Source organism: Musa acuminata, chromosome BXJ1-7 (genome assembly GCF_036884655.1).
Source record: "Musa acuminata AAA Group cultivar baxijiao chromosome BXJ1-7, Cavendish_Baxijiao_AAA, whole genome shotgun sequence".
Classification (NCBI taxonomy): Eukaryota; Viridiplantae; Streptophyta; class Magnoliopsida; order Zingiberales; family Musaceae; genus Musa; species Musa acuminata.
In genome coordinates this window covers 27015656-27039920 of record NC_088333.1, presented here as the reverse complement: position 1 = coordinate 27039920, position 24265 = coordinate 27015656, and the positions used below count along the sequence as shown (strand labels likewise).

The window sequence follows — 24265 nt, the reverse complement described above, 5'->3', positions numbered from 1 at the left end:
TCATCATCAAAATCCGAGATTCAACAATCTCCCCCTTTTTGATGATGACAATCAATTGATAAAGGAGTTGTCCTTAACTCCCCCTATCTATATGCCATAGTTGAGATAAGTCAACCTTGAATTCAAGACCTAAGAATCCAAATGACGTATTGATAAGTTAGATCAGTTAAACTTATCAATGCTCCCATCATGATGTATCTCTTCAAGAATGATGTCAAGGCATGACATACATCATCAAGTTTGTATGATAGTGTTTGTAACAATTCATCATGTAATCATATAAAGCTACGAAGGACTTTTACATGATGCACACATTTGAGATTTTCTAGCAAGTTTGCATTTACTTCACAAGATAGAATATCAAATCAAGACATGATGCAAACTATAGCACATGTTCACATATCTCTTGGTGATGCAAGGATGGCATAATTATAACATTGTTTATAGCATCACTCAAGTATTTGCAACTATGACATAGACATGATTATGGCAGTTCAGCTATGACATAGTGTTTATCAATTCATATGTTTCTCCCCCTTTGTCATCAACAAAAAGCATGATAGCATTATCAAGCACATAAAGGAAGTTATGACACATATAATACTTTGAATATCTCTTTATTGTTTGTTGCTTGAAGGAGGAAAGTCATTTTTCAAAAAGTTTTCATAAGAGTGTACAGGAAAATCCCATTTTTAGCATACAAACCGAAAAATGAACTTCTTACATGCAATTTGGTTAAAAATATTTGTCACATAATTTGCAACATGTTATTTGATCAAGCGATGTCAAGGCATGTAATAGTAATAACATCCGAAAAATAATTTTAACTAGTTTAAGTATTCGGATACATCAACATTCCTAATTCTCTTCTTATGTAATCAAATTGTTATTCACATAGGGGTTTTGTAAAGATATCAGCTAGTTGATGTTTGGTATCAATAAACTCTATGGTTACATCATGATTAGTGACATGATCTCGTATAAAGTGATGTCTAATATCAATGTGTTTTGTTCTTGAGTGTTGTATAGGATTTTTAGTTAAGCATATTGCACTCGTGTTATCACATTTAATGGGAATATCTTTAAGATTCACTTTGTAATCTTCTAAAGTGTTTTTCATTCATACAACTTGTGCACAGCATGCACTTGCTGCAATGTATTCAGCTTCGGTTGTTGATAGAGCAACCGAGTTTTGTTTCTTAGATGACTAGGATACAAGGGCATGTCCTAAAAATTGACATGATCCTGATGTGCTTTTTCTGTCTAGTCTACAGCCAGCGAAGTCCGCATCAGCATAAGCTGTTAATTCAAAATTTTCTGATTTTGGGTACCATAATCCTAGATTGGTAGTTCCATTAAGATATCTGAGTATTCTTTTGACTGCTTTGAGATGAGATATCTTAGGGTCTGATTGAAATCTAGCACAAAGTCCTACACTGAACATGATGTCTGGTCTGGTGGCAGTGAGGTAAAGTAAACTTCCTATCATACCCCTATAGGTTTTTTGATCGAAGCTTTCTCCATTCTCATCAATTTCTAACTTAGTGGAGGTGCTCATAGGAGTGTCAATGGCTTTTGAATTATTCATTTTGAACTTCTTTAGCAAACTCACAGCATATTTGGTTTGACTAATAAAGATGTCATTGCTTAGTTGTTTGATTTGTAGGCCTAAGAAGAATGTTAACTCTCCCATTAGACTCATTTCGAATTCACGACTCATAGTTTTCGCAAAGGATTCACAAAGAGATTCATTTGTAGAACCAAAGATAATATCATCAACATAAATTTGAACAATGAGAAAATTGTTTTCAAAGTTCTCGATGAATAATGTAGTATCAACCTTGCCTTTTATGAAATTATTTTCAATAAGAAAAGAACTAAGTCTCTCATACCAAGCCCTAGGAGCTTGTTTTAAACCATAGAGAGCTTTAGTTAATCTAAACACATGATTAGGGAGACTATTATTTTCAAATCCAGGAGGTTGTTCAACATAGACTTCTTCGGAAATAAAGCCATTAAGAAAGGCGCTTTTAACATCCATTTGAAACAACTTAAAATTATTACTGCTAGCGTAGGCAAGGAGCATCCTTATGGCTTCCAATCGTGCCACAGGAGCGAAGGTTTCTTCGTAATCGATACCTTCTTCTTGGTTGAAACCTTTGGCCACTAATCTAGCCTTGTTTCTAACCACGATACCATTTTCATTTTGCTTGTTTCTGAAGACCCATTTAGTACCAATAACTAGATGATCATTTGGCCTAGGAACAAGCTTCCACACTTCATTTCTCTCAAATTGATTTAATTCATCTTGCATTGCGATAATCCATGAATCATCTTTCATGGCTTCATCAACGCATTTGGGTTCAATTTGGGAGAGAAAGGCGGCATTTGCACAAAAGGTTTTAAGAGAAGATCGTGTTTGAACTCCCTTTGATGTGTCTCCTAAGATTAGCTCCTTAGGATGAGCATCTACATACTTCCAATCCTTGGGTAAGGAAATCTGAGAAGTGGATGCATCCAAGTTGCTAGTTGGAGACGGGGTCTCGTTTAAATTTAAAGAATCAAAATTAACATCATCGTCAAGATCATTTTTCGTGATTTCAGAAGTCTCATTGAAAACAACATGAATGGATTCTTCAATAATTAGAGTTCTTTTATTAAAGATACGAAAGGCTTTAGAAACTGTAGAATAACCAAGAAAGATTCCTTCATCGAATTTAGCATCAAATTTTCCTAAGTTGTCTTTTTCATTCAAGATAAAACACTTACACCCAAAGACTTTGAAATATGAAACGTTGGGTTTTTTATTGTTCCATAACTCATAGGGAGTTTTGGTTAGTAGAGGTCTCACTAGAACTCTATTTAAGATATAGCATGCAGTATTTACGGCTTCGGCCCAAAAATATTTGGGTAGGTTATGTTCATTCAACATGGTTCTTGCCATTTCTTGTAAATTTTGATTTTTTCTTTCTACAACTCCATTTTGTTGAGGGTTTCTAGGAGTAGAGAAATTATGGTTGTATCCATTGAGTTCACAAAATTCTTGGAAATCATGGTTTTGAAATTCACCACCATGATCACTTCTAATTGACGAAATCATAGAACCTTTCTCATTTTGAACGAGTTTGCAAAACTTGGTAAAAGATCTAAGGCATTCACTTTTCTGTTTTAAAAAGTAAGTCCATTTGTATCTGCTATAGTCATCTATGATGACGAAAGCGTATTTGCTACCTCCTAGGCTTGATGTGGAGATGGGTCCGAACAAGTCCATATGGATCAATTGTAAGGGCCTAGAGGTGCTTACTTGATTTTTAGATTTGAAGCTACTCTTAATTTGTTTACCTAATTGGCAGGCATCACATACATTATCTTTGATGAACTTGATATGAGGAATTCCTCTTACAAGTTCTTTGGATGATATTTGAGTGATTAGCTTCATGCTAGCATGACCTAATCTTCTGTGCCATATCCAAGCATTCTCATTTAAAGCAGAAAAACATGTTTCATTACATAAATCATTGATGTCAATAGTGTATACGTTATTTTGTTTTAATGCAATCATAGATATGTTTTTGTGAGGTTTTTCAATGACGCAAGCATTAGATTCAAATCTGATAATATATCCTTTATCACACAATTGACTAATGCTCAGGAGGTTATGTTTTAGACCATCAACTAGCAAAACATCTTCAATAGAAAAGTTGGATTTGTTACCTATGGTTCCTTTGCCAATGATTTTACCCTTGTTGTTGTCTCCGAAGGTGACATATCCTTCGTTTATGCTAGTGAGCTTAGAGAATTGGGATGAATCTCCGGTCATATGCCTTGAGCATCCACTGTCAAGGTACCATCTCTTGCTCCTAGCTTGCGATGGTTTAGTTTTCTACAAGAAAGGATGATGTTTAGGTACCCATTTGCTTTTGGGTTCCTCACAAATAGATCTACATTTTTTATCATGTTGCATAGAATTTGTCATGGTTCCTTTAGGAACCCATATCAATTTGTTTGGACTCAATTTCCTGAATGGACAATAATGTGTCTTGTGACCAAACTTGCAACAAAAGGTAGTTGGATTTTGGTGAGGACTCCTCACAAATCCAATCCCACTTCTTTTGGGAGCATGACCCTTGTTTGTAAGGATCATGTTTAATGACTTGCTACTAACCTCGAATTTCTTCAAGGTGTCCTTAAGTAGCAAGTTTTCTTTTTGACAGATTTCTAGATCATGACATTTTATACATGAATTTAAACTATCATGATATTCAATTTTTAACTTATTAAAATCACAAGTAAGACTATCATGTACCTTTTTTAGCAATTTGTATTTTCTATTTATAACTTTGCATTCATCAAATAAATCATGGAAGGCATTTAATAATTCATCGAAAGATAAATCAGCATCTAATAAATCCGTTACCTCCTCTCCGATGGCCATTAAGGCGTAATGAGCAACTTGCTCGGTGTTGGACTCCTCTTCTTCAGATGCGCTCGAGTCATCCCATGTTGCTTGAAGAGCCTTCTTCTTTGATGTTCTTCTTTTGACTTGGGGACAATCATTCTTATAGTGTCCTGGCTTTTTACATTCGTAGCAGATCACTTGGTCCTTCTTGGGTTCAAGTTTATTTTTCACATCGTTTTTAAACTTGTTTCTTTTGAAGAATTTCTTAAACTTTCTTGTCAAAAGTGCCAAGTCATCATCACAGTCCTCATCACTTGAGTTTTCTCTCAAGTGGCATTCAGAAGTTTTAAGTGTCATATCCTTCCTATTCTTTGGAAGGATGTCTTCTTGCTCTTCATGAGCTTTGCAAGTCATTTCGTAGGTCATTAATGACCCGATTAGTTCTTCAAGAGGAAAGTTGCGCAGATCTTTTGCCTCTTGAATAGCAGTGACTTTAGGATCCCAACTTTTAGGAAGGGATCTTAGTATTTTATTTACGAGTTCAAAATCCGAAAAACTTTTTCCGAGTCCTTTTAGACCGTTGACGACATCCGTGAAACGGGTAAACATGTCGCCAATGGTTTCACTCGGTTTCATTCGAAAAAGTTCAAAAGAATGCAGCAACAGATTGATTTTTGACTCTTTCACTCTACTTGTGCCCTCGTGGGTCACTTCAAGTGTGTGCCAAATATCAAATGCAGTTTCGCAAGTTGAAACACGATTAAACTCGTTTTTATCAAGTGCGCAAAATAAGGCATTCATAGCCTTTGCATTAAGAGCGAAAGCCTTCTTTTCCAACTCATTCCAATCGATCATTGGAAGAGAAGACTTTGAAAATCCGTTTTCAACAAGGTTCCACAGTTCAAAATCCATAGAAATAAGAAAGATCCTCATTCGGGTCTTCCAGTAGGTGTAGTCCGTTCCACTGAACATGGGTGGACGTGTAATAGAATGCCCCTCTTGGTTTCCGGCGTATGCCATCTCTTTTAGGTTTTAATCCTTTAGAGAGTTAACCTTGCTCTGATACCAATTGTTAGGATCGAGAGCACTAAGAGGGGGGGGGGGTGAATTAGTGCAGCGGAAATCTTACAGCGATTTTAAAAACGAAAGCTGCGTTCGTCCGATAAAAAATGATTTCGATATAAAAGCAGAATCACAGTGTAGTTTGCGTCTAAGCGCAGTTTGCGTCTAAGCGCAGTTTGCGTCTAAGCACAGTTTGCGTCTAAGCATAGTTTGCGTCTAAGCGCAGTTTGCGTCTAAACTCAGTTTTACGTCCAAACGCAGTTTTACGTCTAAACGCAGTTTTACGTCTAAACGCAGTTTTACGTCTAAAAGCAGTTTTGCATCTAAACGCAGTTTTACGTCTAAACGCAGTTTTACGTCTAAACGCAGTTTTACGTCTAAACGTAATTTTACGTCTAAATATAGTTTTGCGTCTAAAAGCAGTTTTGAACCTTGAAAAGCGTTTTACGTAGAAAGCAATTTGCAGTTATAAATGGAATCTGAATGTAAGCGTAAACTGCAGTGTGAAGATCGTACGAAAACACGATTTACGTTTGAATGCAGATTCTGAAAGATCAGAGCTTAGAAACTCGTTCGTAAAGGCGCAGAGGGCAGTAGCAATGTAGGAGGTTTGCAGTAATGATAAAGTGCTCAAGGTAAAAGCAAACCAGAGATTTAGAGTGGTTCGGTCAGTCTTGACCTACTCCACTTTTGGCTTCCTCCTCCGACGAGGTCACCGACGTCAACTAGCTGCCTTCCTTCAATGGGCGAAGGCTAACTGTTGGGAAATCGTAGGGGGCGACATCATATGCGCAGCGGAAGAACAAGAAAACAAAAATCCCCGATTCCCAAAAGGATGTTCATCGTCGTGCGAAGATTGGTGCGCAAAATCCGCAAAAACACAAAACTGCGTATAGAGATTGTGTTACCTAGGGAGATCGTATATCCCTGTTTCCTTGCAGATCCTTAGGAGAGGGTAAAGGAGGTCAAGCGTCCTCCTCTCTAGCGGTGATCCACACAGCAGGGTTGCGACGACGCTCCTCAAAACTCCAGGCCTTCTCTGAGGTGGAGAGGGAGAGGAGAATAGGAAGGGCAAGCAAAGACTCTAGCCTATGAGACTGTGAATCCCTCCTATTTATAGAGATCCCGTGTCAAAACCCTAATGGGTCCTTTCCCTAGTGGGTATTGGATCTGCATCCAATAAGACAAGGGCTCCGTCGGATATCTCATATCCGAACCTCTACTCATCGCAATGCCTACCATATGTGTGTGACCCTCTAGGCCCAATATCGAGCTGGCCGTGAGTCATACCTGTCAGAACTCCTTCTAACTCAGTGAATTATTATCTCTGTAATAATTCACTCGACTCATCGACTACGGAAGTACTAGGCCACTACGCCGTAGTCCCCAGACGATACAGGGGAATCCAATCCATTGGACCTGTCTGTCCTCAGTTACCATGTACCTATAGTCCCTCATCCATCTAATATCCCAGAGACCGTATATCGAGCATGGTGCTGTCAGACCCATACGGTTTCTACTCGAGTCTTGCTCTAATCGGATTCTCCCGGAGAACTTTTTCTCTCTCAACCCGAATGACCCTGGCCAGGGATTTGTCTGAGCAAGAACACATGGGATATTCCTCTCATGATACCGAGAGTGGATGATCCTCTATCGACACTCAATAGCCCTCGTAAGGTCGACTACCACTCCCAATGACCAGCTGTACTAGATCTGGGAACAGCCAAACCTATAAGTCTGGTATCAAAGAGTGGAGCACTCATACAGGACATCCTTGGTGTCTCAAGTCTAAGAACCAGATACACCACTAGGACTACGGAATCGTTGTCTGACAATAAGGCATCATCAACCATCCAACATTCCGTAAGCGGATCAATCAGTGAACTCATTCTCCAATGAGCACCTGTACTGTATCCCTAGTGTCCCTACACGAGCAGCTATGAGACCAGCTGCATCCATCATATGGACGGGTATACAGCACACCAGTCTATCCGGTTATCACGATGTCCCTCTCGAGTAACCTATGACCGGGATTATTTAGGATATGTGTTTAAAGGTGAATCGATCTCATTATCGTGATCTCATCACGATCCGATTCCCATTGCACAAATCCAAGGACATCACAATATATATGCATTTATGCAATAGTTATAAAGTGATATACGCCAAAATATAATAAGCAAAAAGATTCTGTATCAAGTCACACGTGCCATCACTCACGTGATTGGCTTGCTGGGCACTTATGACTAGCAATCTCCCACTTGACCTAAAGCCAATCACCTATGTGTCTGATCCCCATCAGACCCCTGTGACGCTCAAAGACAATCTGAGACAATGGCTTTGTTAGTGGATCTGCAATGTTATCTTCGGATGGAACTCTTTCCACTGCTACATCTCCTCGGGTTACGATCTCTCTTATAAGCTGGAACCTCCTCAGAACACTTCTGATAAGACCCGGGTTCCCTTATTTGAGTAATCACCCCATAGTGGTCGCAATATAAGGAAGTCGACTTGTCGCTATCTGTATCGACTCCCAAACTCCCTCCTTTGCCGCATCTAATGCGGCAATGTACTCCGCCTCTGTGGTCGAGTCAGCAGTGGTATCTTGCTTGGAACTCTTCCAGCACACTGCTCCTCCATTCAAGGTGTACACATACCCTGAATTCGACTTGCTATCATCGACATCAGACTGAAAACTTGAGTCAGTGTAGCCTTCAACCTTAAGGCTATTACCTCCATATACTAGTAAAAGATCCTTAGTCCTTCTCAAGTACTTAAGGATACACTTTACTGCTTTCCAGTGCTCCAAGCCTGGATCCGCCTGATACCTGCTCGTGACACTCAGAGCATGCGCTATATCAGGCCTAGTACATAGCATGGCATACATGATAGACCCTATTGCTGAGGCATAAGGTATCATATCCATGTTCGCCCTTTCTTCTGGAGTCTTTGGGGACATACTCGTAGAAAGCGATATCCCATGTCTCATCGGTATGAGACCTCTCTTGGAATTTTCCATGCCAAACCTTTTGACAATAGTTTCTATGTACCTGGACTGGGACAAGCCAAGCATCCTTTTGGATCTATCTCTATAGATTCTAATCCCCAAGATATAAGATGCTTCTCCTAAGTCCTTCATGGAGAAGTGTCTAGATAACCAAGCCTTTATTGTGGATAGCATTCCTATGTCATTCCCAATGATGAGGATGTCATCCACATATAACACCAAAAAGCTAATAGCGCTCCCACTTACCTTTCTGTATACACAAGGCTCATCTTCGTTCTTAACGAAGTCATAAGATCTGATTGCCTCATCAAATCTTATGTTCCAACTTCGGGAAGCTTGCTTTAGTCCATAAATGGATCTAAGCAACCTACACACCTTATCTAGGCAGTTCTTGGACACGAATCCCTCAGGTTGCATCATATACACCTCCTCCTCCAGGTTCCCGTTGAGGAATGCGGTTTTCACATCCATCTGCCAGATCTCATAATCATAGTGTGCTGCAATAGCCAATAGAATTCTGATGGATTTTAGCATTGCTACGGGTGAGAAAGTTTCGTCGTAGTCAACACCTTGCCTTTGACGATACCCCTTAGCCACTAGCCTTGCTTTATAGGTCTCTACCTTTCCATCTACTCCGATCTTTTTCTTAAAGATCCACTTGCAACCGATGGGTACAATACCTTCGGGTGCATCAACTAGGTTCCAAACCTTATTGGAGTACATAGAATCCATCTCAGAATTCATGGCTTCTTTCCACTTCCCGGAGTCTATACTCATAATAGCCTCCTCATAGGTCTGAGGATCAATATCCTCTACATCCTCTGCTCTAATATGTCCCACATATCTCTCAGGAGGATGGGATACTCTATCAGACCTACGTAAAGTTGAAACTTGTGTATTAGATACCTGAACAGACTCGGGCTGTAGAGTGGTGCTTGAGCTTGGTTCTCCAACCTCGCTCAATTCTATCATTCTCCCACTGTCTCCGTCAAGAATGTGTTCCTTCTCAAGGAACACTGCTCTCTTAGCTACAAAGACCTTTTGGTCCTCGAGATGATAGAAGTAATACCCACAAGTTTCCTTGGGGTATCCCACAAATTTACATCGCCCTGTCCTTGATTCTAACTTATCGGGGTTGTGTCTTTTAACATGGGCAGAGCAGCCCCAAATCTTAACAACCTTAAGATCAGGCTTCTTCCCTTTCCATATCTCATATGGTGTAGACACCACCGACTTAGTTGGAACTCTGTTCAGAAGGTAAGCTGCGGTCTCTAGAGCATATGCCCAGAATGAGATGGGTAGGTCAGCGAAACTCATCATGGACCGTACCATATCTAATAATGTACGATTTCTCCTTTCAGAGACACCATTGAGCTGAGGTGTATAAGGAGGTGTCCATTGGGATAATATCCCATGGTCCTTGAGGAAGTGAGTAAACTCTGTACTTAAGTACTCACCTCCTCGATCTGATCGAAGAGTTTTGATACTCTTTCCAGTCTGGTTCTCCACCTCATTCTTATACTCTCTGAATTTCTCAAAGGCCTCGGACTTGTACTTCATTAAGTACACATATCCATACCTTGAGAAATCATCAGTAAATGTAATGAAGTAGGAGTAACCTCCAATGGCATGAGTTGACATGGGTCCACATACATCACTATGTATGAGTTCCAACAACTCAGTGGCTCTCTCTCCAATTCCACTAAATGGAGAGTTGGTCAGTTTTCCACGAATGCAAGGCTCACAAGTTGCATATGACACATAGTCGAATGGATCTAGATATCCATCATTTAGCAACTTTTGAATCCTTCTTTCATGGATGTGACCTAGCCTACAATGCCACAGGTATGCACTGTTCAACTCATCTCGTTTCCTTTTGGACACATTTATATTCATGATATGTGGAGTGGTGTCTAACATAAATAAACCATTATGCAATGTTCCTTTCGTGATGATCTTATCATCTAATAATATCGAACAACCATTGTTCTCAAAAACAAATTTATATCCACTAACTGTTAAACATTAAATGGAGATAATGTTTTTGATAATAGAAGGAACAAAATAACATGCATCTAATGCAATAAAAGCTCCACTAGGCAGATGTAGGGCGACCTCGCCAACAGCTAATACAGCAACTTTTGCTCCATTACCCATCTTGAGGTCCATCTCGCCTCTCTCTAGTCTCCTAGGCCTTGCCAGAACCTGCAACGAATTGCATATATGATAAGCACTACCGGTATCTAATACCCATGTGTTATCATAAGAGTCTGACAAATGGAGACTGATCATGAATGTACCTGAAGCTTCATCAAGCTTTTGTTTCGCCCTTTCTGCAAGGTACTCTTTGCAGTTTCTCTTCCAGTGCCCATCTTTACCATAGTGGAAGCACTGGCCTTTGTCCTTTGCTGGGTCTTTCTTAGCAACCTTTGCTTTACCTTGTTTGCCCTTGCCCTTTCCCTTCTTAAGGGACCTTTCTGCTTTCCTTTTCTTTCTGGTCTCACCAGTGTAGAGAACTGGCTTCTCTTTCTTAATAGTACTCTCTGCCTCCCTCAACATATTGAGGAGCTCTGGGAGAGTCACCTCAAGCTTGTTCATATTAAAATTCATTATGAACTGTGAAAAGGAATCTGGTAGGGACTGAAGCACAATGTCCACACACAAGTTATCCTCTAGGACCATTCCTAGACCTGTGAGTTTCTCTATCCACTCAATCATCTTTAGGACATGGTTCTGAACCGGTGTCCCCTCAGTCATCCTAGCGCGGAAAAGGCTCTTGGATATCTCATATCGTTGAGTCCTTCCCTGTTCCTCAAACAATTTACGGACATGTAGGAGAATGGATCTGGCATCCATCTTTTCATGTTGTCTCTGTAACTCTGGAGTCATAGAGCCCAACATATAGCACTGAGCAAGAGTGGAGTCATTAATGTACTTCACGTAGCGAGCGATCTCATCCTCGCTTGCCCCTTCTTCGGGCGTAGGCATCACTGTATCAAGGACGTACACGATTTTCTCCGCTGTGAGAACAATTCTCAAGTTACGGAGCCAATCCGTATAATTTGGACCAGGGAGGCGGTTGACATCAAGTATGCCACGTAAGGGATTTGAAAGCGACATTTTCTGAAAATAAAGATGTAGCAGAAATGAATAACATGCAGATTTTGCAAGAAATAAACTATCAAGATATGGACTTCTATCTTAATATGCTCCCACTATTTTACTAACGAGTCACGCGACACCCTCAGCACGTGAAACGGAAGTCTCCGGCAGACTTCTAGTGGGGATCAGGATCCAATCAGCGTCTTAGTGTAACCTCGAGGGACTCGACCAATCACACTAAGCCTAAAAGGTAGACAACTCTTGCCGATCACAACTCCTTGTGATTCCCGTCCTGTTCGGCCTCCGAATCACCATGGCCTCGAGGGACTCGACCAACCATGATGCTCGGTTAAGTCAACACCTTCGTTACAAGATGAGTCTGATTTGATGATATACCCTCGAGGGACTCGACCAAGCATATCATGCCCTCAGGTCACCGGTGACATCTCTATGTCGTAAGCAAGATAGCGAATCGCGATATAGGTGAGTCTCGAGGGACTCGACCAACTCAACCTACACCGGGATTCGGTTCCTACTCATAACGATGGAAGGCCACGTGGGTCAATCTAATTGCCTCACGTTTACCGACTTAATATTATCGAGAGATGTTTCTATGATTTGGTCTCCTAATATGACATGTCACACATATGCATATTTAATATATATCTACATCGCATGCAAATATATATACATATCTAGTATGTGTATAAGCAATCACACCAGATGATCATGGACCACAACCTAATATGATTAGGCCCGAGCCAGTAGGCCTAATCACTCACATCAAGATCTATGTGTGCAACGGTGCATCTCCATGCCTTGTGATCGCCCATCTCATCCTCGTCGGTTCCGTCGACATCTTGATGCATCTCCATGCATCACGATCGTCCGTCTCGTGGGTCCCGCTATGGCATCCACGCTCCCGCTGCGCCTCCTCATGTGATTACAACTTAATCATAGGCACGCAGGCCCGACAATAAACGAGAAATATAATGGAGGTTCGCAGACCTCAATAATAATAATCACAAGTACACACATCACACGGTCCATGATCATCCGTCCACACATCATACATCACATGTATAAGTAATCATCATCATGTAGGACTACTAGATAATAATAAAAATAATAATCAACTAAACCTTTTAATTAATTAATATTTTCTGAAATCAGGGATATATAGGGAATTTCTCAATTCATAAGGGTATTTTCGTAATTTGGACAAAAGACAGAAACTGGAATTTCTCAAATTCCGAGGGGCAAAACTGTCTTTTGCCCAGAAAACCCTAATATCCTTTCTCCTTTCGCTGCTGCCGCCGCCGCCACCCTGCCGGCGGCGGCCTGTGCGGCGGGGCGAGGGCACTGCCCTCGCCTGCAGGCGGCACGCCCGCTGGGGGCGCTGCCGCTGCAGGTGGGCGCCCCCGCGGGCGCCGCCGCCTCCGCGGGCGGTTCTGCCCGCGAGGCAGCGCCCGCAGGCGGTGCTGCCTCGCTGGCGGCCGCCCCTGCGGGGTTTTTGCCCGTGGGAGCAGCGGCCACAGGCGCCGCTGCCCTGCGGTGCCTCAGCCCGCGCTGCTGCCCCGCGGCGCCTCTACCCGCGGGCTCAGCGGCCGCAGGCGCCTCTACCCGCGGGCTGCCAGCCCCGCCGGCAGCAAGCCTGCTGCAAGCAGGCCGCCGGCCGGCTGCTGCAGACACAGCGCTTGCGCATGCGCCGGCGCTGTGCTGCCTGGCTGCGACTGCGGCTGCCGCTGCAGGTGGCTGCAGGCATGCAGATCGAGGGCAGCAACAGTTGCTGCCCTTCCTCGCTTTTGCGTCAACGATTTTGACGTCAAAATTCTTCCTAAACACAATACACGCAGTTCAAAACCAATCATTCGCACGAACAACCTGGCTCTGATACCACTGTTGGGAAATCGTAGGGGGCGACATCATATGCGCAGCGGAAGAACAAGAAAACAAAAATCCCCGATTCCCAAAAGGATGTTCATCGTTGTGCGAAGATTGGTGCGCAAAATCCGCAAAAACACAAAACTGCGTATAGAGATTGTGTTACCTAGGGAGATCGTATATCCCTGTTTCCTTGCAGATCCTTAGGAGAGGGTAAAGGAGGTCAAGCGTCCTCCTCTCTAGCGGTGATCCACACAGCAGGGTTGCGCTAGAGGCTGTGAATCCCTCCTATTTATAGAGATCCCGTGTCAAAACCCTAATGGGTCCTTTCCCTAGTGGGTATTGGATCTGCATCCAATAAGACAAGGGCTCCGTCGGATATCTCATATCCGAACCTCTACTCATCGCAATGCCTACCATATGTGTGTGACCCTCTAGGCCCAATATCGAGCTGGCCGTGAGTCATACCTGTCAGAACTCCTTCTAACTCAGTGAATTATTATCTCTGTAATAATTCACTCGACTCATCGACTACGGAAGTACTAGGCCACTACGCCGTAGTCCCCAGACGATACAGGGGAATCCAATCCATTGGACCTGTCTGTCCTCAGTTACCATGTACCTATAGTCCCTCATCCATCTAATATCCCAGAGACCGTATATCGAGCATGGTGCTGTCAGACCCATACGGTTTCTACTCGAGTCTTGCTCTAATCGGATTCTCCCGGAGAACTTTTTCTCTCTCAACCCGAATGACCCTGGCCAGGGATTTGTCTGAGCAAGAACACATGGGATATTCCTCTCATGATACCGAGAGTGGATGATCCTCTATCGACACTCAATAGCCCTCGTAAGGTCGACTACCACTCCCAATGACCAGCTGTACTAGATCTGGGAACAGCCAAACCTATAAGTCTGGTATCAAAGAGTGGAGCACTCATACAGGACATCCTTGGTGTCTCAAGTCTAAGAACCAGATACACCACTAGGACTACGGAATCGTTGTCTGACAATAAGGCATCATCAACCATCCAACATTCCGTAAGCGGATCAATCAGTGAACTCATTCTCCAATGAGCACCTGTACTGTATCCCTAGTGTCCCTACACGAGCAGCTATGAGACCAGCTGCATCCATCATATGGACGGGTATACAGCACACCAGTCTATCCGGTTATCACGATGTCCCTCTCGAGTAACCTATGACCGGGATTATTTAGGATATGTGTTTAAAGGTGAATCGATCTCATTATCGTGATCTCATCACGATCCGATTCCCATTGCACAAATCCAAGGACATCACAATCTATATGCATTTATGCAATAGTTATAAAGTGATATACGCCAAAATATAATAAGCAAAAAGATTCTGTATCAAGTCACACGTGCCATCACTCACGTGATTGGCTTGCTGGGCACTTATGACTAGCACTAACTGCCCTTTTACAGTTTCTCTCCTTTTGACAGGCTCAGGAGACAACCTTTACAGATCCTTTCTCTCCTCTCTTTACAACTCAAGACTTGAAGAACAGAAGGAGGAGAACTTTAGGACTTTACACAAATTTGAGCTCTTAGAATCACTGAAAAGATCAAGAATTCGGTGTGGATCTGTATCTTTTCAGTGCTGAATGGGTGGGGTATTTATAGGCCCCATCCCAGTTCAAATTTGGAGCTCAAAACGATCAAATCGATCAAATCCCAGAATTCCGGGATCAGGCGGTTGCACCTCTTGGCCTAGGCGGTTGCACCGCCTGGTGCAATCAGGGTCCGAATGGTTCGCTCCATTCGGCCCAATTTGAATCTTTTCAGGGGCCCAATTGCCCCAAGATTAAGCTAATGGGATCACCTCCCATTTTCAAGCTTAATCATCGTGCTAACTACGATTAACTCTAAGACAACTTCTGCAGCTATGCTCCGATGCGTCAATCGCTTCTTCCGGCGAGTTTCCGGCGAACTTCCGTCGATCATCCGATAAACCCTCGGTGATCCTTCTGCGGACATCCGGCATACTCCTGGACTTTGCGACGATCCACTTGGCGAGTTCCGACGAGCTTCGCTTGGCAAGCTTCTGGACTTCTCGGATCTGTTCTCGCTGAACCTCCGACGACCGTCCGAACTTCCGTCGAACTCTCGAACTCCCAACGTGATCATGATCTTGACTCCTGCGCAACACCTGCTGCTTGTCTTACTCTCATCGTAGTTAATCCTGCACACTTATCTCAACACATAGATTAGATAACAAATGACAATTGACTTCATCATCAAAATCCGAGATTCAACATAATTATGTTTAATAATATATCTAAGAGATAATTATTCTATAGATCAATATGTTTAATAATATGTTTAATAATATATCTAAGTGATATGTCAATATCCATTATGTTTGATAAAGGCTCTAGATTCATATCAAGATATTGGAGAAGTGTACAAAAAGCACTAGGGACAAAGTTAGCTTTTAGCACTATTTTTCATCTTCAAACAGTCGATCAATAAAGAAAATCATTCATATATTAAAGGATATGCTAAGAGCTTGTCATGAACTTTAAGAGATCATAGAGCAAATATTTACCTTTGATAGAGTTTGTCTATAATAATAATTACCAAGCAACCATTGTGATGATACCATTTAAAGTAGTTCATTGGGATGAGATGGGTGAAAGAAAGTATTTGAGGCTAGATTTGGTGAGAGAAATACTAGAAGCAATAGTAAATATTCGCTAAAAAATGAAAGTAGCACAAAGTAGACAGAAATGTTATGCTAATAATATGGATTGTTGATAGAAAAGAAAAAGAATTTTGTAATAAGAAGATCGATTTAGTCAAATTGCTATGGAGAAATTATACAACGGAAGAAGCAACTTGGGAAAGGAAAGAAGAAATACGAGAAAAATATCGAAAACTATTCAGGTAAAAAATTTCAAGGATGAAATTTTTATTAGAAGAGGAGGATTGTAGTGCTTGAGTTTTATGCATATTGAACTATAATCGTAATGTCAATAGATGTACAAATAATATGTTTATGTCACTCTCACTTAGTGATATGATTTGTAAGGTCTATGTTTCATAAATATAATAAATAACATGTTCATATTTTTAACATTTAAGAGTAAAGTACATGATTTTCAAAAATATTATTTTTAGTATTATATGAAGTATTGGTTGAGCATATTAATATGTGTGTTAAACATAGCGTAATAAACCCAAAGTGTACTAACTGACTTGAATATGAGGTTAAGTTATGATAATAGATGTGTATATAGTGATTAAAAATGATGATAAAATTTTAATGGATCTTAAGTGAATCTCAAAGCTTAAATATATTTGATAATGATTAATATAAAGAAACTTGAGTTTTAAACATTATGTACGTAGAAAATCACATAAATGGAATGATAAAAATTTAAATATAAAAATAAATAGTATTATACTAAATATTGAAAAACATAATTGAAATTAGAAGATGAGTTTAGATAAAAAAAATATATATCATCTTTATCAAATCAAATTAATTCAATTCAAATTACTATAAATTAGAATTATACTAGTAAAAATTTAATGTCGTTACATTCTGTGAAACCATGAACACTCTTATAATCTGTACACGGAATTTGTAAACAAATGATCCTTGGAGATATAGATTCATCCGCCCGCATGTGAAACTATGGAATATGAGAATAAACAAGTATGAGTCATGTGTCAAAAGCATAAAAAAAAAAAAAAAAAAGAACTACCTACTTAATTGATGGGATTGTCATGTTCAAATATTTAAAATCAATTTAACCATAATATATTTATTGACCTCTTATAAATTAGTTTAAATTTTTACTTATTTTGAATAACCCTTAATCCCAAACTTTTTATAATTTAGTGCATGCAAGTCTTTAGACTACTTCTTCACATTCTGATGAAGACCTTACATAGTTGAGAGTCCAACCTTGAGGCATAACTCATCAATGATTTCAACACCATGAAGTATCATCATCCTCTAGCATCATCGATGGATATCTTTTTCAACTCAAGTTTTTTTATTGACCCTTTAACTTCATTGAGCTCGAATCTTAAATTCAAAATACTTAAGCCTATACTAATGGTAGTACGTACGTACACTCATCAGTCGATCTCTTGTAAGTATTAAGTCTTAACCCACTTTTGTTTTGATATGAGAATAAATCAAGATAAACTTATTCATTTTTAATGACAAGTGATAAAAAGATTTTATGATGAGATCTTACTCCCCACAAAAATCTATCGGATGATGCTATAAACTGTTTGACCTTTTGTTTGTGAGTCGGATACACTCGTATGATACTAACGATTAGGAATAACAATGGCATCCATTGGTAATTCTATCAAATCCCTAAGTTATGAGGAAAGAACCCAATATATTTATAGGACTTCTTAACAACCCTCTTACGTATAGGTTAATTTAGGCTTTACCCTATGAGTAGAACATTAATGTATGATGCAAATCAAATAGAGGGAAAAGCAGCAAACAAGAATAGGGGAACGAACCGTTAAGGATCAAATGGAATAGAGTTGATTTTGGTTTTGATTCAATTTTTCAGTTTAATTTGAACATCTCTCTATATAAAAATTATAGATGTTCAAATTGAATCAAAAAAATCAAACCGAACATGAACTGATTAAATCCAAATCAATTCATTAATAATTTTGTTTTGAATGTCATAAATGGTTTTAATTTGGGAGATTATTATTTTTTCAAATTGTTTGTTCAGACCAAATCGAACTGATATTAATTTAAAAAAAAAAATACTAACCCAACCCAGCACAAAGCTCCAAAAATTCTAAAATCCCTACCCATACCAAATCGATGAGTTCATCCATCTTTTTTCCGACTCTGTGACGACTCCTTCGTCCTCCGTCCTCTGTCCTCCGTCGCTTTCTCGGTCTCGCTCTATTATTGTCCCTCTAGGATATTTTTTAATATAAAAAAAAGAAAAAAAAACCACTAGCGCAGAGGGGCGAGCGAGCTGGCTGGTCCATGAAGTGGGAGGCATCATCATAAATGATAATTGTTGATAATAGATTATAATGGAGTCATCTACTGACCATCAGCGGTTGTGCTCTCAATCTAATGATAATTTCATCTTTTATGTTATTATTATTGATTCCTTTCATCTTTTGTATCTAATAAATTTTTAGAATGATATCTATAATATAAATTTTTTGAGAATATCAATCCAATTGGATCAAAATTTTAATTTGGTTTAATTAAATAAAACTGACTCATCCAACCAAATCGATTCATTTAAAAAATATATATATATATATATATATTTTAAATTATTTAAACTTAGAAACCAATTAATCAATTAACATTAATCGATTTTGAATCGATTAAATATAAGTCCAAAATGATTTCAATTCATAATACCTTTAACCGAACACCCCTAATAAAAATCAATTAATCATCAAGTGTTTTTAAATAGAGAAGGGGCTGATAAATGTTTTGAATTGAGTGACCAACAATTCCAAAAGCCGGAAATGGATAATGTATGAAGCTACATTAATCGTTCAAGCCATACATCAAGCATCACAAGTGCACTGCAGTAACGAGTCTCTGCAGTAAGCCATGCCATGCACGAATCATGTTTACACCAGCAGATCAGCGTGGTAAAAAGCCTTGATTATTTGTATCACGTTCAGCAAAAGAAAGTGCAAGAGATACGGTAACAACCTATACTCCACAGCTAAGAGAAGCTTAGCTATAATTCAAATGTCACACGCACAACTCAATCCGGTAGAGGAATAGGACCACCCTCCCTCTCTTTAAGAGTAGGATAGCAAAGTCTACGTCAACAATCTCCCACACAGGATCATGCTACCTGACTCTATTCTTTGCCTCTGTTCCAGCCTTTCGAAAAGAAGATCTTCATATTGCTTTAAGTTCACGTACTCATCCATATAAAACGAAGACCGAGTAGTTCTGCCATCAGAAGACATGCTTACGTGGTTTCCTACTCCAAACTTGCTTATACTTCTGTCCCTAGAAACTATGGATGAGCTTTCAGTGCCTTCAGGGCTCCAACTCCCATAACTGCTTGCAATTTGATTACAGCTATTGAAATCGGTACTTGCTTCCTGAAAAAGATCAAATCAAATATTTGTTAACTGACAGCTCAAATGACTAATAGCCAACAGATTTAGTTTTATGTTGACTTATTAGTCAAATATGCTACCCAAGAATGTTGATCAAGGGGTATATATGGAACAGAAAACCAAAGTAAAGACTGACAATAGTAAAAGAAAACATGATATAATTGGTTTGATGAATCTAAAAATGATTGGATGAACTACAAGAGAATAAGAAGTTTTTATCTGAAGATTTTTTTTCAGTTTCATCAGTAATTATTTACAAAGAAAAAAACAATAAACCAAGCAGACCGGTGTACACTTATTGATGAAAAATACCATTAATCTCAAATTCAGATCATCATGTTGTTCGTGGCTCATGTAAGTAAAGAAACATATCCGCGACATTCAGAGTCCAGTTCAGATCCAAAATGAATGAATGATTGACCAAACAATGCTACGGACTGTATCATTTTTAAGTAGCTCCTATATGAAAAGAGAGAAAAACCATGACCACAAATGGTAACCTGTTTTGGCAGCGCTGCAGCTGATAAGTTATTTCCTGAGGACACAGGGAATCCTGCCTTACTCTTGCATGGTGAAGGACCAGAACTAGTTTCCCATTTCAACCAAGGAAGCAGAACACCATCTTTATCAACAGGTCCAGCAGCAGCTCCGGGCACACTTTCATGAGTTTCTGCTGCAGAATTATGTAATCCGGTATCTCTTATATTTGAGCTAGTATCACTTCTTTCTCCATCAAAAGAAGATATATCTGTATCTTCAACATTGAAAAGGAAATCTTCAAAGTACTTCTCTGCCTCTTCTGTCAAATGTTTAGACATTCTTGTTCTATCATGGTTCCTCTGCGGAACACACCCATCCATTAGTTGTAATGCCATAGAAATTATCATGTACTCAGACATTCTATAGAACAGGATTCTTACTCTTCTAGACCGTGATTGCCTTTCTGGAACAGCAGAATTCTTTGGAGAAGGCAGCAACTCTTTGACAATTTTGCTAAGTTCCTGGCCGCGTTCCTCCTCTAATGCTAACTCAGCCAACAAGTCCTGCTTGCGCTTCTCTGACTGAAGTGCATACTAGTGTCAATGAAGGTAGAACTAATAGAAATCAGGAATCACACATTTAAAACAAACTTGATGAGGATCCTTCCACATTTCATTACCAAAACCATAACTGCAATTAATAAAATAGGCATCTCAAATTAACAGAAAAAAAAGGACCCCACCAAGCCATAGACTCTTTGGTGCAGGAACACAAGTTTCAACCCATGGGATCAAGAGATTTGTGGTGTGTTACAAGTTCCAAATATCTTAAAGTATACACGAGAGAGAGAACACAGAAGATGAGTATACATTTATCTTAATCATTGAACCAAATTTATTAAAACTAAACCGAGGCAAGACCATGAAACCCTAGGGGGAATCAGCACAGCAGCTTATATTCTGATTTGTTGATATTATTTGTCTCAAAAGCTCTTAGAGACATAAAGCAATCCTATTCGTCTAACAATTTAGAGAATGAGTCTCAATGAACCTTTCATAACCACTGCATAGTTCATAGCACGACAGAGAAAATTCGAAAACATACCACCATGACAGTTTAGATAGACCATTGAAAAAAGCTGTACAATCACAATATTTTAAAAATATAGTCATAACATGCCTGTTCCAGTTCGGTTGTGTAGTTTCTTCTGATCTCAGCAATAGCTTGCAGAACTTCTGAACTCTTTGGTTGAACGCCATCACCACTGACAATGGTTGAGGGTTCATTTTTCACCATGACCTGTATCAAGTATGAGATAACAATATTGTTGGCAAGTTGTCTGAAATTGCTCGGTTCCATGATGATGCAAGGAAGATGATAAGGACAAGATAAATATGATCAAAAGAAAAAAAGAGAAAAATAAATTTGAATAATCAAATATAAATCATGAGTTCAAAATTGACAAATGAGCTGAATAAAGGCACACACCTTTTCGAGTTCTGTCCTGATTTCTTTGACTGCATGTCTTACTTCTTTGCGCATGACTTCATATAATCCAAAATCCTCCTCATCGCCTATGGGATTTTCTCCCTGTGAATTGCAAATGAAACCACAAAGGTTACAGTTTATTTGAGTCGCATAACAATAAGTATGATAAGATATTAGCATTCATATTGTTTCAGATAATAGCCATGGTCTATAAGGTCAACCTTTTCTGGGGCATAAACTGCCTGATTTGTCTTCTCAACCCCACACCTCCTTGAACAAAAATCCCGAGCTTCATCATCGGTTAATGAAGAAGAATGGCTCTATAGAAAAAACCAAACAATAAAATAAAAACATTTTGAAGATTGATTAGTTGTTGAAAGTAGATTCACTAAGACAAGCCTAAACCCTATGGTCTGATGATCAGCAAAGAGCACAGATGACATGAATACAAGAATTCTCAAGTTAAGTATCTCTTTCATCTTCTCGTATCACCTCTTTTCTGATATTACTTATCTATCATCATACTGTCTCCACCGAAAGAAAGAAATATCAATTCATGGTCATTAAAAATATGAGACAAATTACCGAATAGCTATCATGAGAGTGGAAGAAATCCTTTTGGCTCCCAGACCTTTTCAAAAAGTCACCATTCTTCACTGACCTATGTGATGAAGGCTCCTGCAGTTTACCATTGCCATAGATCCTTGATTTAACTTGCGTGCTGGCACTGTGAGAATCCACATCATTCTGTAGTGGATTATAAAAAAACTAATATCAGGTTCTTTTTGGCATAACAACCTACCAGATAAGGTAACCTGCCAGCTTCTAAAGTTCCATGTTATGGTACAAGCTAAAGACTACCATTCTTCTTTTATTCAGATGGAAAAATACCTTCAAGGGTGCATGTTGAATCTTTGACACTAAATCGCTTGGTTCAAATATAGAACGAGTCAGAGCACGCGCACTAATAGGATAGATGTCCCAACCATATCTTTTCTTTTCCCAGATTGAAAACTTGCTACAGAAATTAATCCCATGCTGGTTGGTTCTGACAAATGCTTACCCAAAAAACCATGATATGGAAAACTTCACCATGTTGATGTTATGTAAGTCATCACAAGAGTAGCAAAACTAGCTTAGCAACAAGATCAATGCTTACCAAAGAAAGCCATGTTAAAGAAAGCTTAGTATTATTGATGTTAATAAAGCATCATGAAAGTAGCAAAAAGAGAAAAAACATTAAATGATGTAACAACCAGAATGTCTTTGACTTCAATCAGTTATGTGAGATACATTAAATTATTTTTAACAAGGTTGTGTACTTTTGCAAGCTTCACATGTACAAATCCAGCATGTCGGGACCCTGATCCAGCATGTTAGAGGACCATTATCTATTAAACACAAGCAGGTGTGCCAGGACACATTCCAGAGTAACTGCATCCAAATCTCTATGACTCACTCTATCTGCCTTCGCTGGCATGTTAGGTACTCAACTATTATGTACATAACATGACGGCAAAATCATCATAGTGTATATTTGACTGTGTTTACTGCATCAGTTGCTGAATGCAGTAAAGCGGGCCTTTAGCATTTCCTCCTTTCATGATCATTCTATACATGACACTTCTCTAACTACTCAGATTTTTGGTGTATATGCAGTTTCTTTTCAGTTTGGAGTAGTCCAATCGGAAGAGCATCAAAAATCGAACGAAAGATCGTTCACGCCACATCGGCCATTGGACGCTAAAAATAGCAACTTTTAGTCAACCTAGACTAAAACACAGGGAGAGCGGGTACCTCCGAGTTGCTACACCGATGCCGATCAACGGAGACAGATCGCCGCCGCCTTAATACGCTATCCGAGACGCCCTTGGTCGGTGCAGCGTGGCGATCGGGAGGCCTCGACACGGACCTCCCGCGGCGGCGAGACGACTCCGTCTCCATCCGATAGCTCGAGACGGAACTCAAGGGCCTGGACCTGGCGGCAGACGGCTCGCTGTCCTCATCCGACTCGGCCCTCGCCCGGAAGAACTCATCGGCGATGTCATCGAGGCTGATCTCCGGGAACCCGGCCCCGCGCAACTTGTTGACGAACCTGCCACGGGGCGTCGGGAAGTCGTCAGGCTCCGGCGGAGGTGGGGGAAACCAGCTGGAATGGCGGCTGAGGCTCCTCGATCGGCGGTGGGGTTGGCCGCCGCGGGTGGAGGAGCCGGCGTCCCTTGCAGCGCCGCCTCCACCCCGACTGCCGATGGAGGAGCGCCCAGAGGTGGACCGGAAGGCCGCCGTCGCCATCTCGGCCGTGGAGCGGACAAGGATTAGGGTTGGGAGGAAGATTAGAAACTACGGGATCTGGAAACGGCCGGCACGCGGGGCGGAGGGGGGAAACGAGTTGGGGGATGGGGTTTGGGGACGATTCGTTCGTTTTCTACCCTTTTACTTTCTCTTCGTCGCGGTGACGTGCGTCGGTCAGAATCACGAGATTCCCACCGAATCATGTAATAAGGTGCTGGGACGGCGTTGGAATCGAACCGAATCGGGCGGAGGGATGTACGAGAGCACGGGTTGGGAAGTAGGGCTTTTTAATTGGTAGGGAGGGCTTCGTTAGCGAGCCGTGTGTCATAAACTCTGTTTCCAGTGCTGCTGGGTCGTAAGAATTGGCAACGTTACTTGATGCTGTGTTGAATGATCACAGGAGAGTGTGTGAGATTTTGTTGTACATCC

The 24265-nt window shown here is 40.4% G+C and overlaps 1 protein-coding gene across 1 annotated transcript; it reads right to left on the bottom strand.

Annotated features, from left to right (window-relative positions):
* Nucleotides 1-19082: 19082 nt before the first annotated feature.
* Nucleotides 19083-24071, bottom strand: LOC135678988 (uncharacterized). The gene is made up of 8 exons (XM_065192298.1): nucleotides 23342-24071; nucleotides 22130-22291; nucleotides 21766-21864; nucleotides 21545-21646; nucleotides 21236-21355; nucleotides 20497-20637; nucleotides 20077-20415; nucleotides 19083-19558 (listed from the first exon to the last, which is right to left on the bottom strand). The coding sequence occupies exons 1-8, from the start codon at nucleotides 23834-23836 to the stop codon at nucleotides 19268-19270; spliced, it is 1749 nt and encodes a 582-aa protein (XP_065048370.1). The 5' UTR covers nucleotides 23837-24071; the 3' UTR covers nucleotides 19083-19267.
* Between the last annotated feature and the right edge of the window lie 194 nt (nucleotides 24072-24265).